The 20,297-nt window shown below is 41.6% G+C and overlaps 1 protein-coding gene across 4 annotated transcripts in view; it reads right to left on the bottom strand.

Annotated features, from left to right (window-relative positions):
* The window catches only part of LAMA4 (laminin subunit alpha 4), a 149,172-nt gene extending 129,767 nt beyond the window's left edge, over positions 1 to 19,405 (bottom strand). For 3 of the 4 annotated variants that reach the window (XR_012433362.1, XM_065543230.1, XM_005551624.4), the window contains exons 1-2: positions 19,280 to 19,405; positions 18,808 to 19,132 (exon numbers count right to left, since the gene is read on the bottom strand). Coding sequence is in view for 3 of the 4 variants with exons in the window: in XM_065543230.1 (XP_065399302.1) it covers positions 18,808 to 19,002 (195 nt within the window). In the remaining variant the exon portion in view is untranslated. Of the gene's footprint in view, positions 1 to 18,807; positions 19,133 to 19,239 lie in introns of all 4 variants that reach the window. The other variant, XM_015448572.3, reaches the window with a different exon arrangement.
* Between the last annotated feature and the right edge of the window lie 892 nt (positions 19,406 to 20,297).

The raw sequence follows: 20,297 nt of genomic DNA on the forward strand, positions 1-20,297 counted from the left end.
CAGCTTCATCTTAAATACAGTGTTATTCTCACCATATTGAGGATCCTCCTGACATCAAGGACTAGGGTGAGAATGAGGCATGACAGTGTCCGTCATTTTGAAAATGGGCCATGGAATGGGCAGGGTTAGAACTCTCCTGCCTCCCCAAAACCTTCCTATTTTGCAGACCACGTGGGGCTGCTCCAAACTCCTGAAATATCCCTTTTCCCTTGTCCTCTATTAGGTTCAGGGCACATCTCAGCAGATGCTGTTCACAGCAAAGTCCCTGGATTATACCATAAAGTTCTATAGTTCTGTTGGGAATTGGCAGATTTTCTTGAGAAACAGGTATTATATATTTTTTTGCTGTTAGAAAACTAAGGTGATTTGGCCTGTGACATTAACAGTAGAAAAATTCTACATATAAAAATGGAGCTGCTGAAACTCAGAATTGTTATAAAGCAGGTTGAGAAGGTCGTGGAGGGGTACAAGTGCCAGAGTGGACCACTTCGGTGCTATCAACATTTCCTTTTCTTCATTAATTTCTCACATTTCAATTGTTTTGGTACATGTTAGGGAAGTTTCTTAAAGTCATGTGGAAATCTGACCGATCACTGTGTACAGGAGGAATACCAGACATGATATGGTCTAGGGATTTTAAAAATAATTCTTCAACTTTTCAAACAAAAGTGTTATTGTTCATTTTTGAAATAGATCTTTCTTTCTTCCTTTTAAGATCAAGGATGTTTTGTTTATTTTTATGTGACCACCAGAAAACTCTAGCTGGAAATTCTGAAATCTTAATGGACTCGAATGCTTACTTTCTAAGTATAGGTGCTGAGAGCATGGTTTAAGGGGTTGATAGCCATATGGGGCCAAGGCAAAAAGTGCTTGAAATGAAAGAAACGGGATGCGTGATTTGGTTATAAATTAAATTCAAAATTGACATAAATATAATGACCAAAGGCAAAGAGAACTTTCAACGTTTTAGTAATTAAATAAATTACTTAGTTCTATGACACAGATGGCTACATAAGTTATAAGATGAAGGTAAACATGGATATATTCTTGTCTGATCCAGTTCACTTAATGTCTCAACACCCCCGTGATGGCATCCCTGCTCTGTGACGCAGTAGAGAAAGACAACTGACCCCAGAGCCAGTAAACTTGGTTGTGGTTCCAGTTCTAGAAACCCTGTGTGGGAACTTGGGGAAGTGACTCAACGTCTGACTCTGGTTTCTTCCTCTTCAATGATATTAGCAGCATGATGATTTCTAGGCTCTTCACATTCTAACAGTCTAGAACTCTATGAAACTTCCTGCTGTTTCAACAAGGTTCCATGCTAGGAGACTTCGGGCTTCTCATTTAACATTTCCATGCTTCCATAAATTAGATGAATAACCTCCGGCCTGCCTGGTTTGTAAGATGGTTGTGAAGATTAAAGGTGGAAGTATGTAGGAAAACACTTTGTAAATCATGAAAGCTTAATAAGTATCAACACTATTTTTTACCTGAGTCAGTAGTTACTGGAAATTCCAATATTTGACAGTTGTGAATAACTGCCAGTTTAACAGTTGTTCAATATCAACAGCTTTTTAAAAGCTGAGGTCTTCAAGCTACAGGTAGAAGGACATAAAAGAAGCTTTCCTAATTCATTAGAACATCAGTTCTCCCTGGGTATACTGCAGATATGTTATAAGGCAAATTAAAACAAGCTGTAGTTTGCCTTCATGACACAATGAAATGCTTAGGTTGATGCTTTTGTAATTCGCATGAAAAACTGAAGTTTTTGATGCTTATTTTCTTGATTTTTATAGACATAATGTTCATCATGGAAGTACTTTTGCCCTTTGGAGATCATTGGAAACAGTTTCTGGACCACAAATGGGGTGAAATTCTGTATCAAGGAAGGAGAGAGTGAAATTCTGTATCGAGGAAGGAGAGAGTAAGACTTGAGAGCTATCTTTTTAGCTCAGGGTGCAGGTAAGCAACTGTGGTTTACGTTTCAGAGTAAGATGACATTCTTTGCAATGGAATAATTGGTTTAGAAGACTAAAAACTGAATAAACATCTGGTCATTCCTACGAAGATCAAAAGATAGTGGTTATCTGGTCTACCCACTACCATCCTATCCTCTCTCCGAAGCTCCTTTGTTGTTGTTCTCAGTACTCCCAGGTAATGACTGAGACAAAAGTGGAATTTCCTAATTTCCTTGCAAAGGGCCAAAAATATCATCAGACAGGGAACAGGAAGCACAAAAATATCTCTCAGGAGAGCACCGATTGTTTAAAGATTTCTAGCTCATGTTTGGAGCTATTACAGGGGTGCTCTGAGCATCAGCTGCTCAATGCAACCGGTGACACGTACTGGCCCGAGGTAGGCGTGTGTACTGCTGGGAAACTGCCTGGGAGGCACTGATTTGAATAAGGTTTTGAGTAACATTTTGGAGACTTGTCTTGATTTAGAATATCAACTTGGGAGGCCCCAGCATAGTGGTTCTCAAATATTTTAGAGCAGAGAAGCCCTTTTTTAAAAACCAGCAAAATTTCATGTGAAATTCATCTACAAAACAGATGACAAAGAAGCTGCTCTGATTGAAGGAGGTAGGGAGCAACCTCCTGCTGCTCCGGAGGCCTTGTACCCTCAGGCATTTCCATGGAGCCTCAGTCTGAAAGCCACTGATTTACTAGGTTTTATGTTAAAAGGTCTCTGCAGAGACTTCTCTCCCATGATTTAATACGTTTCTACAAACATCAGCAGCACCTTTGACTTCTCCCTCATCCTTACTCTTCAAACATATGACAAACCATCTTGATAGAACCTTGGCGATGATCCCAGCGTCTGTTCTCTCCTTTCCAGACCACAGCCAGCATCCAAATCCAGGCCTCCTTAGGATCTCCTGGACGGTTACCAATGCACGACATGGGTTACCCTGATTCCAGGCTCTCTGCTGCCTATTGCCCAATCTAGCCAGGAGCCTGTGTCCAGATTAATGTTGACAATCACGATTCTCACTGTGTTTCTCTCTCTTCCGCTCTGAAGTCTTTGATGGCTCCCTGTGGTTCAGCCCAACAAACTGGGATTCTTCCCTTTCCAGAAGAAACCCTGTGTCTTTGCATTTACTCATCCTGTCCCCTCAGCTTGTATCCTTTTCCTCGATCTTAAAGATTCAACTCAAATGCCACCTGGCCCATGAAGTCACCTGGGAATGTTCCACCAGGAGTGAACGTTCCTTCTAAATCCTCCAAGAGTTTTCGTAACATAAGAAATTAGTTATATTGCATTACAGTGTACTTGTTTCATCTCTGTGTTTTATTCATCTTTGTAGGGTACATGGCACTTGCTGGGGTAGTGGGCACCTTTTTGCTAAAAAAGAGAGTAAAGATATTGATACTGATCATGGAGTGTCCCTGGACACCTAAGGAATACAATGTGGCAGTACAGAGCCTGACATACTATTTTCCATATTTCAAAATATTGAATTAAAAGTTGGCCGGGTGCGGTGACTCACGCCTGTAATCCCAGCACTTTGGGGAGGCCGAGACGGGTGGATCACTTGAGGTCAGGAGTTCGAGACCAGCCTGGCCAACATAGTGAAACCCCATCTCTACTAAAAATAAAAAAAATTAGCCAGGTGTGGTGGGCACCTGTAGTCCCAGCTACTTGGGAGGCTGAGGCAAGAGAATTGCTTGAATCCGCGAGGCAGAGATTGCAGTGAGCGGAGATCACACCACTGCACTCTAGCCTGGGTGGCAGAGCAAGACTCTGTCTAAAAATAAATAAATAAATAAATAAATAAATAAATAAATAGTAATGGTGACATATTTATTAAAAATGTACAATTAAAACGAAGTGCTAAATTTGGCTTTTGCTTAAAGTTAAAACAGGGCAATTACACTCATTATCTTATTTTCTCAGAAGTTTTCCTTTGTGGTTATAAATTACTTTGCCTCATTAAGAAATGAGTTACTACTTAATACATTTCACTTGGTAGGTGTGATGAACTGAATTGTGTCTCCTCAAAATTCACCCCTAAAGTGACTGTATTTGGAGACAGTGCCTATAAAGAGGTAATAAATACAGGCAATAAAGACTAAATGGGCTGGGTGTGGCGGATCATGCCTGTAAATCCCAGCACTTCGGGAGGCTGAGGCAGGTGGATCACTTGAGGTCAGGAGTACAAGATCAGCCTGGCCAACATGGTGAAACCCCATCTCTACTAAAAATGTGTGGTGGCAGGCACCTATAGTCCCAGCTACTTGGGAGGCTGAGGCACGAGGATCGTTTGAGCCCAGGAGGTGGAGGTTGCAGAGAGCAGAGATCATGTGCCACTGCACTCCAGCCAGGTGACAGTGAGACTCCATCTCAAAAAAAAAAAAAAAAAAAAAAAAGATATTGTAGGGGGAGCACCTTAATCTTATAGAACTTACATCTTTATAAGATGAGGCAGAAATACCAGAGACCTCTCTCCCTCTGCATATACACAAAAGAAAGGCCATGTGGGGACATGGTGAGAATGTGGCCATCTGCAAGTCACGAAGAGAGCCCTCACCTGAAATTAACCTTGACAGCACCTCGATCTTGGACTTTTAGCCTCCAGAACTATAAGAAAATAAATTTCTATTGTTTAAGCCACTCAGTCTGGAGTACTTTTTTATGGCAGCCCCAACAGACTAATAGAGAAGGAAAAACATTTTAAAACAGGAGGCTAGAGGAGAGGAGAAATAGTAAAGAGATGCCTGCACGTGAAAATCTGGGGTAACATTATTCTCACACATCTCCCTATTCAGGTTACAATGCACTTCACAAGTGACTGCTGCTACAGTCCTTCTCTTAGTTCAGAAGGGCAGAAGACTACCTGGGTGTGTTCCAGATCAAATCACTGCTACCTTGAATGGTGAGCACTATACTCTTATTCCTTGGGTGCGGAGTGAATAACTCACTTATTTCAGACAAATTGTTTTATATAGTGCTTAAAGGAGTTAGCAGCCTGTGTTTCTTGCAAGCCTGTCTTTTGAATCCTTTTCGTTGTTAAATTTCCTTTCTTTTTCTATTGTCATTTGTAGAGAAACATTTTAAAAGGTAAACTGTTTCTAAACCTTCGTTAGTTTTCCTGATTGACATACTTTATCTAATCATTTCCCCTGAGGTCATTTTTAAAAAATTGTTTTATTTTTAATCTTTTTATTATTTTAAAAATTGTTGTGGGTAAATAGTAGGTGTGTATATTTCTGGGGTATGTGAGATGTTTTGATACAGGTATGCAATGGTGGAGAGGTGGGAATTGTTAATGGGCACACAAAAAATAGAAAGAATGAGTAAGACCTACTATTTGATAGCACAATGGGATGACTATAGTCAGTAATAACTTGACTATGTGCAATGGGAAATAAGCACACCACAGAGAATGGGCTATCCATCCCCTCAAGCATTTATCCTGTGAGTTGCAAACAATCCAATCACATCAAGTTATTTTAAAATGTACAATTAAGTTATTATTGACTATAGTCATCCCCTTGTACTGTCAAATAGTAGGTGTTATTCTTTCTATTTTTTGTGTGCCCATTAACAATTCCCACCTCTCCACCAACCCCCTACTACCCTTCGCAGCTTCTGGTAACCATCTTTCTATTCTCTATGTCCATGAGTTCAATTGACTTGATTTTTAGATCCCTCAAATAAGTGAGAACATGTGACATCTGTCTTTCTGTGCCGGGCTTATTTAACTTAGCATAAAGTTTCATCCATGTTTTTGCAGATGGCTGGATCTCATTCTTTTTATGGCTGAATAATACTCCATTGTGTATATGTACCACATTTTCTTTATGCACTCATCTGTTGATGGACACTTAGGTTGCTTCCAAATCTTTGCTATTGTAAACAGTGCTGCGACAAATATAGGAGTGCAGATATCTCTTATATATACTGATTTTCTTTTTTTCAGGTTATATATCCTGCAGTGGAATTGCTGGATCATATCGTAGCTCAATTTGTATTTTATTTTTTTTTAGGAACTGAGGTCATGTTTTTACTACCATGTCAGCTCTTTCCTTATCCTTTTCAAGATCTTTTAAGTTGTAGGTCCACAAACTAGACTCAGGAATCTACTGAAAAACCAATGCTCAGCATAGCTGGAGTCACATGAATATATATATACACATTCAGAAATTTCATCAACTGTTACTCCTCCTATGTTTAAGGGAAGGACTCCCCATTGTTACTGAGATGATACTTAGTTTACTCTATAACTTAAAAACAAGGCCAAAGACTAAACATACCACTAATTTAAATGTTCTTTACAGACTTGTCAACTGCTAAGACTACTGCGGTAGTACGGGAAACCTTTATTAGCTGGGGTATTGCTAAGGCACTCTGAGACTTAGAAACAGATGTTACAGGGTCATTATAATGTGAAGGTTACGAGTCTGAGGTCAGATTTCCTAGCTATGACCGTAAGTTCCTTAACTGCTATCTGGCTCATTTTCGTCATCAGTAAAATGGGGTTAATATTAATGCCTTCCTCATGGGGTTGTTATGAGGAATAAATGAATTCATAATACACATAAGTGCTTAGAACAGTATTTGCAACACAGCAAGTGCTAATCAAGTGCTTAGTAATTAAAGCTAAAATGCTGCAGCAAGGATAGCTCGAGTCTGCTGGGAGAATGGGGACGTCTGCTCTGATAGAGAAGGAGACACAGACCTGACTCCAAAGCACTTGCCTGCAGATTTCAATCCCTCTAGAAAAGGACCAGCTGGAGGAATAGCAATTGGCAATTTTCATTTTGGGGAACTAGTTCTTCCCTGTCTCCTAACATTATCTTTCTAGTCTAGGACACAGACTGCACTCCTCACTCCCTGGAGAGACATCCTGAATCAGAATGACTCTCTTGTTACCAAGAAAAACATCACAATCCCACTATTCCCTGAAAAGTGTGAGTAACCTCCTATTTTTGAGCAGATTCCCCAAGTAAATTCTTCCCCTGCCTCTGCTCTACTTCCTTCAAGGACACAGAGTCTTCAGTCTTTTGGTAACTGGGTTATGGGTGGTGAGAAGTTAGGTGGGAGTAAAAAAACCTGCCATGTCATTTCATGTCTTTTCTCAAAAAATACATTCTGAGCACCCAGTATGTGTGTGCCATGGTTTCAGGAAGTGACTTTACCTTATCGGCTTCCTTTAGATGCCTCAAAGCAGCAGTTTCCTTTGACGCTTGTATTTTATTCTGAAGTACACATTTTCAGGTAGCATGGGTGAGCCTGTGAACCCCCTTACTAGACTTATGTATAATTTATGTTTTTTGGGTCTTCCTCCATAATTACATCAAAACATTTTTGAAATTTTCTGTATTTGCAATTTCCCCTAAGTCCATTCAAAATTCAAGCCCACCTGTATTTGAGAGCCTAGCATTTCTCATATTTTAATGTGCAGATGAACAGCCTGGGGATATGGTGAAAATTAGATTCTGATTCTGGGGTGGAACCTGAGATTCTGCATCTCTAACACAGTCCCAGGTGATGCTGATGCTGCCGTCTTTGAACCACACTTTCAGTGGCAATGTTTTAGAGCCCTCTTCCCCATAACCAGCAACAATCAGGGCATTTGGACACCAGTGCATATCCCCTCACACACCAACGATTCTGACTTTTGCTTCCACATGTTGTGTTCTGCCAAATCTAAAGCAAGATAATTCTTTACATGGTCATTAAGATCTAGTGGACAGCTGTACGATGTATAATATAATGTGAGTATTTCATGTTAATGTTTATAATGATTAATAATCTGTCACTGGCTTTCCCTTCCTTTCTCATTGAGTAAAAATACCTTCATCTTTCTGGACCCTCTGCCATTTGGCACTGAACTGTTATGTGTTGACATGAGTCTCTGCTCAGTGGGTCTCCAGTCCCTGATCTCTTCCATTGTCTACTTCGCTGTCTCTCTGCAGTGGGGATAGGTTTAGGGGCATTCTGGAGGGTCCAGATAGAGTAGGGGGCAGCACCCTTGGACCCTGGCATGGGAGACCCATGAACATTCATTGACCACACGGAGACACATTTAGGCTGTCTGGGAAGCCTCGTTGTTGTGTCACCTTGGAGAGGCTCATGTCTGTGGCCGGGTTGGTACCCTGTGCTGCGGATCAGCCCCAGCCCCACATCTGGAGTTGTTAGGAACCACCCCTCCGCACCCCCTTCCACAGGCCAGGACCCTGTGTTTCCTTCAGGCTCTGGACTCTTAAAGTCTTGGGTCCTAACTAGGGCAACAGCTATGACTATGTGATTCAGTATCTTAACCCAGGTTCCCTTTAACTGGCATAAATTTTAACCTATTTCTTAAATAATTATAGAATTTTGTTGCTAGAAGTAATCATTTAAAATTTTTTTTAGGATAGAAACTGAGGCCCCAGCAGGTAGAGGAATTGACCAGGTTTCTTTACCTGGCAAGGGTGATCTGGTTGTTAGTGACGGAGCCGAGAATCAGAACAGTTACAGACTCATAGTCTAGCTCTACTCAGCTACATGGGAATCTCCTACTGATGACTCAACTTAAGGATAAACAGAAACAAGAGTAAAAGAATAATAATATATTAGAAGTAGATATATTTTACAAGATATCTAGATATGCCCAGGTAATAATCACTAGTTCTAAAGCTAGGATGAGGCTGGGTACGGTAGCTTATGCCTATAATCCCAGCACTTTGGGAGGTCCAGGCCGGTGGATTGCTTGAGGTCAGGAGTTCGAGACCAGCCTGGCCAACATGGTGAAACCCTCTCTCTACTAAAAATACAAAAATTAGCCAGGCATGGTGGCGGGCGCCTGTAACCCCAGCTATTCAGGAGGCTGAGGCAGGAGAATCGCTTGAACCCGGGAGGCGGATGTGGCAGCGAGCTGAGATCGTGCCACTGTACTCCAGCCTGGGCAACAGAGCTCCGTCTCAAAAATAAATAAATAAAATAAAGCTAGCATGATTCAGTCCATTAAAACAATTGGAAAGAACATAAGGCAAAAAGTCAGAAGACACAGTTCCTTGTGAGCTAGGAAGTCAGCAGGACTGGTTTCACAAGGTAACAGGTCACAAAGACCCTGCTGATAAAACAGGATGCAGTAAAGAAGCCAGCCAAACCATGCCAAAACCAAGATGGTAATAAAAGCCACCTCTGGTCTCTCTCACTGCTTATTATATGCTAATTATAATACATTAGCATACCAAAAGAAACTCCCACTAGCGCCATGACAGTTTACAAATGCCATGAAACGTCTGGAAGTTATCCTATAAGGCCTGAAAGGGGGAGAAACTCACGGTTCTGAGAAATCCCATCCCTTTCCTGGAAAACTCATAAATAATCCATTCCTTGTCTAGCGTATGATCAAGAAATAACCATAAACACAGCCAACCGGCAGCCCTCAGGACTGCTTGTCTGAAGAGTAGGCATCCTTTCATTCCTTTACTTTCTTAATAAACTTGCTTTCATTTTACTCTGTCGGCTGGCTCTTGAAATCCTCCCTGTGTGAAGCCAAGAACCCACGTGGCCTCCCAGGCTGAACTCCAATTTGGGGGTTTACCCTGTGGCACGTGTACTACTGCTAATGGGCATCGTGTCCGGGGTCGAGCACCCACACCTCCCCTCTCTTCTCAGCTTAGGTTCCTCACCTACAAAATGAGAGAGTTGAATCTCTAAACTTCCTTTCTAAATCTGACATTCTATGATTCCTTTGATTTCATGGCTCATGCTGCAAGGTATGATAGATTTATGTAACCAGTAATAACCACCCACTGACTCTGCATTCAAACAAGTCTCCTTTATGCTGAATTTTGCGCTGCAGGAGAGGCTTCAGGTCTCTTATGAGTGGAATTTCAGGGTGTCTATTGGCATGAACCATGGCAGACAACAATTTCAAAGGAACAATATAAAATGAGGCAATTATTCATGTACTACAATGAAACTGCAGTCCATCTCCAGATATTCAGACTGTTTAATCTCCAAATAGCAGGCATTTAGCACCTCATCTGTGACCTGGGGGTTGACAGCACCACCTAGGACTCAGGACAGATCAGCAGGAAAAGAGGCAACACTTAGGTAACACCTTCAGCTTGTCAAATTGTATCGCTGTTCATCAAAGGGAAACACACACATATAGCCATGAAGCTCGAAAGGCATCCTGGACTACCTCTGCTGTGGAAGAAGAGGCTTGCCGGGGTTTTCAGCCCCAGACCCTGAATTTGTGCTGTGGCTCTGTGCCGTGATTCTAGAGGGTTCTATAGTCCTAGCATCCCAGGGGCTGAGGCTTACTAGACATTTCTCTTCCCTTTGGCTGGTGTCTATGTTATGTGTTTCTTTGGACTGACATTTGGCTTTCTAGAGCTGCTTAGTTCAGCATGCCATGTTGCATTTCACTTTGTACATAGACAACAGTGTTCCATGTAATGGTTGTGTGTGTGAGGGAAGTTTTAGTGAAGGTACTTTCGATCCCTAGAGTCCTTGATTTCCTTTGAAGCAATCATGCCACTCCAAAATGGCATAATTTCAAAATAAATATTAATATGCAAAGTCTGCATCATGGTCAGGGGTCCTTTTAGCTGTAGAGTACAGCCTGGATTAGTGGTCTAGTTTGCACAAGACGTGTGCTAATGCAGCTGTTAATGTTACGGGATTTCTCTAACTCATCAGTTCTTATGAAGTAAAAAATGTATATACTTCATTCCATTTAGGTAAACACGGATCTCTAGCCTACACCAAAACACAACATAAAAACTAAGAAAGTCCTAGGAGTGAAAAGAAGGTCATTTTGCATATTACTCAAATTATATTCACCATCTCTCCTCCCGCTTTTAACAGAATTTGTTTAAGTATTTTTTTCTTTATGGAGAGGATTTGGGCTGAATATGGAAATTTTCCCATTACCATTCAGCTTCAGAATGTTGTTTCCCCCAAGTTTCTCATGATAAAAAGACTCAGATTCAGAGCTGAACTGCTGGCAGCTGAATTTCATTAAGACTTTGATGGGAAACTTAAGTTGGAATTACAAACATCTGTGGTTAAACTTCCCTTTAGTAAACTATTTCCCAGAATTTAACTTTACCACACCAAGAGCAAAAAAGAAAAACAGTTGAAAAAAGAATGCTGCTCTTTTGCAAATATGAGTAGGTATTTAAATATTCTTCTATATGGTCACTAGACATCAATAGACTAGATTTACTTATTTTAGAAAAAAATATGATTGTTTGGAAATGCTAAGGTTTGGATTCAAAGCATATACTAGCAATCTGGTTTTAATGGCTTTTAACCAATCAAAGTTCTCAAAATTATGTCTGACCATCATTATATTCATATGGTTACTACAAGCCAGAAAAAACCCTAAAGTAGGGGCGTGTTTTTGGTATTTTAAATCAAGAAACTGTGACAAGTCAGATTTAATAATTTAATTATGAGGGGAAAAAAGGTATTGTCCTTGCCATATCAAAGCTGCTTTTCTTTTTTTTTTTTTGAGATGGAGTCTCGCTCTATCACCCAGGCTGGAGTGCTGTGGCATGATCTCTGCTCACTGCAACCTCCGCCTCCCTAGTTCAAGCAAATCTCTGCCTCAGCCTTCCAAGTAGCTGGGATTACAGGCGCCCGCCGCTATGCACAGCTAATTCTTTTGTATTTTTAGTGGAGACGGAGGTCTCACCATCTGGACCAGGCTGATCTTGAACTCCTGACTTCGTGATCCACCCGCCTTGGACTCCCAAAGTGTTGGAATTACAGGCGTGAGCCACCGTGCCCTGTCGCTGTTGGCTTTTTTCTTTAGCTTTTCTGGGGATTTAGCATTCATTTCTCTTAACTGCTCAGATCCTCCTATTGCTGGGGAAAGGCTGTTTAAAGAACCATGAAAGACACAATGATTATAAAAACTAAATGACAGTCTTCTTCTCCAATGTTGGATGATCAGCAAATTTTAAGCAAGAGTTAAAAGTACTTGAATTTATGCAATAAGTAAGGAGTTTGATAACAAAATACTTTTAACAAGATAGTATAAAGCTTTACCTGAAGATAGACAGAGGCAGAGAGTGGAAAAATTAGGGAAAGGAAGGAGGGACAGACTGAGAGAAATGAGAGCTAACTTTGTGTTAGGCAGCTTACATATATTATTTCATCTAAATTTCACAAGAATTTTGCAAGGCAAGTGTATTTCTATTTATTTTGCAATTAAAGGAACTGAGTATCTAAAAGATGGTCCAATTTGCCCAAAGTCAAACAGCTAGAAAGTTGTGGAGCTGGATTCACAGCACATCTGTCTGGTTGTAAGCCCATATTCTGCCTGTAATGAAAGGTGAACTTCAAAATATTGTAAAACAGAGGCTGCAAATAAATTATCCTTGGGCTGAATCTGGCCCTCAGATGTACTCAGCCTACAGGGCATTAAAAAATGTTTGAGTCAGCAATTTCACTTATGAATCCAAATTCTGTCTTCTTTTGAAAAAGACAAAATAAAACCAGAAGACCTGGCAATGCTGAAAGGTGGCTGCCACTCTGGAAGAGGGACCCTTCCATCTCCTGTTCCTGAGTCCCGCCAGTCACAGGATGCATTTCTTTACTGAGCTAAATTCACTCAATTCTTTTTCACCTGGCCCCTGTAAGACGCTGAGGCTTAAAACTTCCTCTGTACCATATGATCCAGCAATTCCACTTCTAGGTATACACCCCCAAAAAACTGAAAGCAAGAACTCAAACAGAGGTTTGTACAGCAATGTTCATAGCAGCATTACTCACAGTAGCCAAAAGGTAGAAACAACCCAAATATCCATCAGCAAATGAATGGACAAAACATAGTGTACATATAAACAGAGTATTACTCGTTTTAAAAAGGAATGCAATTCTGACCCATGCTACAACATGGGCGAGTCTCAAAGACATTATGCTAAATGAAATAAGCCAGGCACAAAAGGATAAGTATTGCATGATTATGTATAGGGGGTACTTAGAGTAGTTAAATTCATAGAGACAAAGTAGAATGGAGGTTGCCAGGGGCTGGGGGAAGGAGTTAATCGGAAGTTATTGCTTAATCGGTTTCAGTTTGGGAAAATGAAAAAGTTCTGGAGATCGATGGTGATGGTTTTATAACAACGTGGATATAGTCAATGCCACTGAACTGTGCCCTTAAAAATAGTTCAAATGGCCGGGTGCAGTGGCTCATGCCTGTAATCCCAGCACTTTGGGAGACCGAGGCAGGCGGATCACAAGGTCAGGAGATTGAGACCATCCTGGCTAATACAGTGAAACCCCATTTCTACTAAAAACACAAAAAATCAGCCAGGTGCGGTGGCACACACCTGTAGTCCCAGCAACCTGGGAGACTGAGGCAGGAGAATTGCTTGAACCCAGGAGGCGGAGGTTGCAGTGAGCCAAGATCACACCACTGCACTCCAGCCTGGGTGACAGAGTGAAACTCCGTTTCAACAACAACAACAACAAAAATCAAATGACAAAGTTTCTGTTATATTTATTTTATCACATTAAAAGAAAAAACTTCCTCTGGTTAAATCAAAGAACTCTGGAACACTAGGGAATGAAATTCTTTATTTTTTAGCTATTTTATAATAAATTCTATAAGATAGACTAGGTATTCCTTAGGTAATACTGTTATGAGTTTCCTACTTATTAATCTAAATCAAGAGCTTTTAAGATAGACTGTAGCATCATGTGGAGGACACACACTAGAATATCATTATAAAGAGAAAATAAGAAGACTATAGTTGAAAAAAAAAGTGCTCTATCAGGGAGACTCCCTGGTATACAGAAAGCAAAGAAAGGAATTTGAAAATTTGGTTAAGGAACTTACCACTTTTAAATGTCAATGAACTCATCTGTAAAATGGGTATAATTTTCACTATTTAGTATTAAATAAGATAATTCATGTAGGTTGATGGGACACAGTACAAGTCAACAAGTATTAGTTTTTTTCTTTCTTACATGAGTAGTTCTAAAACATGGTTATTAGACTACATGGGGAAGCGAAGTTATCTCAACTTTTTGTAACTTATGCTACTCATCCAACAAGCACTGCAAAAATGGTCTTTAAATTGCATTTTATATTTCTTCATTTTAAGAAATTCCCAGCCGGGCGCAGTGGCTCACACCTGTAATCCCAGCACTTTGGGATCACAAGGTCATGAGATAGAGACTATCTTGGCCAACCATGTCTCTACTAAAACACAAAAAATTAGTCGGGCATGGTGGCACGTACCTGTAATCCCAGCTACTTGGGAGGCTGAGGCGGGGAATCGCTTGAACCCAGGAGGCAGGAGTTTCAGTGAGCTGAGATCAAGCCACTGCACTCCAGCCTGTCAATAGAGCAAGATGCTGTCTCAAAAAAAAAAAAAAAAAAAAGGAATTCCCCAAATTTTGACTAGAAGTATTCCTATATATACTTCTATTTATCTAATCACCTCTTCCTAGCTACTTTTGCACAGTTCAACTGCTTTTATAAACTCCTTCCTAGCTGTGCCACTTACAAGTAGGGGCCTGGGCAAATGCTCTGTGCCTCGGTTTCTATGTGTATCAAATGAGATAATAACGATACCAGTCACATTGACTTGTCATGAAAGTTACTGGAAATTACTCATGGGAAGGGTTTAGATCCGTATCTGGCATGTGGTAAGTACTCAACGAGTGTCAGCTGTGAGCCATGCTATTCTAACTATCACCACTACCGCTATATTGCAGTTCTTCTAAAATAAGGTTTTGGAAGCCTATTTTGGTGTATGGCAAGTAAGTTTTGTGCCCTACTGGTCTAGCTCAGGAATAATATGTTTTTCACATTACCTTGCATGGCACTTACCTTGTAGCCACTCTTACAGAATGTTAGTACATTGTTCTTTATATAATGGCCGCCTATTTTTTTTTGTCTCTTCAATTGCTCACCCCTGAGGGCAAAGATGAGACTATGCTTCTTTCTATTCCTCCTTGTGCCTATTTTATTGCTCTGTTTGAGGTAAGGCTCCAAACCAGCTTGTTGGGTGAATAAATGAATGAAATAATGACTGCGTGTAAGGGGTTCAGATTACCTAATTGAATTGTTAGAACATCAGTAGAGAGTGATAACCCAGGCTAGCAACTGGAGGTCTTAGTGTGATCCCATGGGACCTTTTTCAAAGCAAGTGACCAAGATAAGAAAAAAGAAAGCAGATGGTTAAAGAGATCTAAAATATTTTTATTAAACATTTTGCAATCTTTTAACGGCAGGAGCCTAACAATGCTTTGGGACATGGGGTCATGTATCAACACGGAAAAGAGTCAAAAGGGAAAGTCCCTCAGAGTTAGTCTGCTTTATAGAGTTTCTTTTTAGCAAGTCAGTTTTTCTGGTGTAGGGTGCATTCATGGGCACTGATCTTCTTGGAGCGAAGTTAACACAACAATAATGACAATAGCAAAGCTGAGGTTTTTAGGAGAGAAATTCCTCTTTTCCCCTCTGAGGGGCATTTACTCAACGTTGTCAATTGTATCCCTTATTCTCTCATTTATCTGTGAAAGCCAGTAACAGCACCGTCACCCCCTCCACCACCTTCCACCTTGCCCTGTCAGCAGAGTCCTTGCCTTCTCAATTTCTCAGTCTCTGTGTGGCTTCTTTCCAGCCACACAGTGTAACCTCCAACCTCATGTTCTTGACCTTGTTTAGTTCCTGCTTCTTTTTGATGGACAAGGATCTCACTCTTCCCAAGGACATTCTGTTACTGGCTTCTTGTGGGGTTGTTCCCATCTTCATTCCTGCCCCCACTCCAGTTCTTTTCCATATCTACCATATTTATATTGGTCAAGAAGACTTTGGACTAGTTTTTCTTGCTATTGTGTGCATGGTGGAATGAATAGACTCTTTTCCTTAATGTGAAATATTAGAATACTGATTATCCTTACTGAAACTGCCCAGTCTTCCCTTTTGAGAATCACCTGTTGAGAATCACTGTTCTCACCATAAACTCAGCAATAATGGACTCAGTAGATTAATTGTCAAGAAGCAAAGGTGGGAAAATCCTCCCCATAACTAGTATGGAGTTACCCACAGGTGCTCTTCTTTTCAAATACTTTGCATCTCGGGGGAAGCTTTGGCTTGTTTTACAAGGAAAAGAGGAGACTTTTTTTTTGGTCAGCCAACAGTCTCTATCCTTTTATTCTGTGCATATTTCATGTATTTGCTCCCCAGCTCACATGGAGCAATACAGCATGTCAGAGTTTGTGTCTTGGGCCAAGTACTCAGGGATGGAGAGTCCACAAGCTGGCCTATTGAGGAGCTTAGGAGAACCTCAGGAAGGCCTTTAGCCAAGCACCTCCCACTGCTCCATGCTTGCCTTAATATTTTTCTTCCTTCCTTCTGAAGGAGAATTGCAGAATAACCATTCATATAAATCCAAGTAAAAAGAACGTATTTTTAGAATATCCTCCCATCCACACATTGAACCTTTCGCATGAATAATGTGTCCGTGTTCTCTTTCTCTCTCCATATATACACAAATACCATCTCCTGAGCCAATCCAGTAAAGTGTTTGTACCATGTTATTAAGTCTCCGGAATGTATTTGGTTTAAGGTCTGCTTACTGCTATAAAGAGCATGGGAAACCTGATGGTGGGGCGTTGGGATCGCCATGGGACTGCAGGCTAACTGGAGGCATTATGTGAAACTATGCAGTGGGAACATAATTACCTCAATCTCACCCTTTCTACACCATATACTTTGACCTTCCTGGAATGACTAATATCTTCTTTCTGTTTTTCAAAACTGAAGGCCTCCACTGGCATTCTAAGCCTATTAGACTCTGACAGTATTACAAATTTAACTCACCATATGACTTTTTTTTTTCCAGTTGGAAGAATATAGATAAACAGATACAATAACATTAAGTAAAAGAAAACCATAAATGTAAGGTTCTAAGGAATATTCTTGAATAAGGGTTTTTTTAAATCTGATCATCCACATTTTTGATAGTAACAATTATAACAACTCTTGGCATATATAAAGCATTTATACTATGTCAAGCACTATGCTAAGCAGTCTATTTTATCTAATTTCATTACAGTAACAGTATGAGGTGTGAAGTAGGCATCAAGAAATTCTGTCAGTACCAGTTTATCTGCAGTCTGGGGATCTGTAACTTGCCCAAGGTCAAAGAGCTTGAAATTTCAACTTGGGACCATCAGACTGAAAACCTGCAATCTAAGACACTTTGCTGTGCTGCCTTCCTATTATGTCACCAAACATATGCACGCATAAGAAATTTCCTGGGGTCTGAACATTAATTTTAAGGTTGTCTAAAGCTCAAAAAATTACTTTCCTATTTTTTTTTTTTTTGTGGGATGAGAGTTACAAAAAACAATTCTATATGGCTTGTCTCTTTAGACGTAACAGACACAAATACAGCATGCCTGGATAAATTTGAATTTCAGATGAACAGTGAAAACAAATTTTAGTATAAATATGTCCTCTGAAGTATTTGGGATGTGATAAAAATGCATTCATTATTTATCTGAAATTCACATTTGAGTGTCCTGCTATTTATCTGCCAATCTTACTCTTAAGTCAAGCATTTCATTCAGGGACTTTCCATGCTCAAAGCAACAGGTGGAGATAATGCTTCCCTGGGGTTAATTCCAAGCCTGTAGAGAAGCAAAGCCTTCCCATTGCATGAAATCCCTCCTGGTCTGGCTTCTCCCCAAGTTTCTGGGCATGAAGCTGACCACAAGCCATGCTCCCTCTTTCTCATGGAGGCTACATTTTATACCACAGTGAGAGGTTGGTATATTCTGACCCTGTCCATACTCTCTCTTTTTTGGGGTATGTGAGTAGGGCTTACTCTGAAGAAGGACCATGTTCATGCACCTTATTTTTAATCATCAATAATTAATAACCATAATTGTACTAACAACAGAATTCATAGCAATAATCCATGCATCAGTGATGTTAGAAATGGTGTCAATCCACATAACTGTTTTAGTTGTACAGTTGCTGTAACCATAGCTATAGAGTGTGGTGTTTGTTAGGTCAATTGCTCCTTCCTTTCCCATGAACTTAGGTGACTTCATTTTCCTCCCTCTTAGCATCTCCCATGCAATGGACACGCTGTTGTCTGTTTCAGTTCAGGGGGCTCTTAAATCACTTGTTCTGGATTCATTTTCCTTTACCAGATCTCTACATTCCGGTTTTGTTTCCAACTTAAAAGCTATTGTAAGATATTCAAACAGCAGCTCTTTAAATACACATATTATCAATAGCGTATCCTGAGGCTTGATTTTCATGGAAACGTCTTGTTTCTGGAATACAATGGCTCATTTCTACTTAAGGTATCCTCTCAGCAGTTTCCTAACAGCTCCTTTCATGACCAGCCGCTCTCACTCACCCCTTCACCTTCCCTGCTGCAGAAGACTTCTTGTCTAATATGAGACAAAAAGCCTGCAGTAGTGTTCCCACTGTCCTAACAGTGCAGAGGAGCAGGAAGCCAGTGACAGGGCACACACGTTAAGTGCTGTGGCTTGACAAAATGACTACCGGGACACGCAAGTGGCAAAAGTCACCGACGTGCTGCTGCAGTCCCCAGTGAGAGTCTAGCAGATGAACTCAGAGCACCAACACATGCACTCTCGCCCGTTTGAGCAGACACACTCCGAAGCCTCAACTTTCAACTCTCAACATCCAAATGCAACTTACAAAGGAAAACTATTTCAAGTTTCCGAACTGACCTAGCCCAGGTGAAACTCTCAAGGCAATGGGGAGAGGAAATAGGCGGAGAGAGAGAAGGACGAGTGTGGCACAGCCCGCGGGGGCGCAGGTGCCCTAAAAGGGTGGCAATGGCAGGGACACTGTACCTCGGCAGCAGGCGGAAGGCGTCCCAGAGCCACGCGGGGCTCGCTCGTCTCAGGCGGGTCTTGCCTGCCAACCGCTGAGCTCCCTTCAATGTCAAAAGGAAAAGCGTTGTCGTCCCCGGACGCGGCGCGGGAGCAGGCAGCGCTCCAGAGGAGCCACAGAGGCAGGACCGAGCGCCAGGCTGAGCTCAAAGCCATTTCTCCGCTGACATCCAGCAGGGCTCGGGCGCTGTAGGTCTCCGTGGGTCCCCCGCGTGGTGCGGCGGTGCCTCGCTTATTTTCCCTCCAATCCGTGTGCAGTATCCGGAGGTGGCAGCGCAACCAGCAGCTTAGGAAAAAAGGGAAAGTGCTGGAGTAAGGGAGAGTCCCAGCCTCTCTCTCCCTTTCTCTCTCCCCTTCTCCCCTTCTGTCTCCCTCTCCCTCTCCCTCTTTCACCTTTTCTCTTTCTCCCAGAGGTTCTGGCTCAAGAACTTACAGATGGACGGAGCCTACAGTCCGGCATCAAAGGGCAGACGGATTGGGGTGAGCCCCGCCAGCGCCAGGCCACCTCCTCTCCCCGGCCGTTCGGTACTGGGGACTGCGCTGTCCTGGCTTCCTTCTCACATTCATTCTCACCACTCCCTTTTTACCTTCCACTTTCAGACCCTCCCACTCTAAGCTGGCTTTTCAGACACTGAGGTCCGCCTTTCCCTGCTGCCTTCCCTCCCCTCTCAGTTTGGAGCCCCTCCAAGGGCTCCAGAAGAATATTCAGCTTTTGTGACCGCTTCCTCACCACTCTTATTTATGTAGTCAAGGTACCGGATGTCTTATCTGTATTTATATAGATCTTTTATGTGGCCCCCGCTAGTTCGCAGGAAAGTGGGTGGAAAAGGGATTCCAGCGGCAGGAACCAGAGGTACATTATTTCTGAAGGCAGAGGGTCAGGATGCCCACTTTCTTGAGCACGGTTGCTCGTTTTTTTTTCTAGAGATAGACTGTTGCACTCTTTGTGCTCATATCTTCTCTGGAGATTCACTGGCCACCCCTCTTCCTCCCGACAGTCCTCACCCAGAGGGCTTGGGAGAAGAATATCTTTCACTGCAGCGCTGGAAAATGACTTCATTACCCAAATGCATGAACTTTTATTTACAAAGAACATCTTGTTTTCATCCTAAAGAGGTGCTTTGTAAGGGACCCGGAACAAGGCTTGCAGTGTAGGAGCCTGTCAAATATACTGCCCACAGCCCCAGCCTCTTCCTCTTGGCCTGTAATCTCATGCCTACTACATCTGTCTGATCATGTAACCTTTCCAAGACTTCAGGGTGAAGTTGGGCTACCGTTATGTCAGGGGCGCCCCTGTGGATGGGATAGTGTCTGCAACAGCTGATAGGTACCTTTGTTTACATTGGCTTCATAACGAGCTCTAAACATTTCCAGAAGATCCAACCATGGTTTAAAAATGGTCAGATAAGACAACCATAAAATGACACCCAGGTAAGCTTCTAGGTGAAATA

This window comes from Macaca fascicularis, chromosome 4 (genome assembly GCF_037993035.2).
Source record: "Macaca fascicularis isolate 582-1 chromosome 4, T2T-MFA8v1.1".
Lineage (NCBI taxonomy): Eukaryota > Metazoa > Chordata > Mammalia > Primates > Cercopithecidae > Macaca > Macaca fascicularis.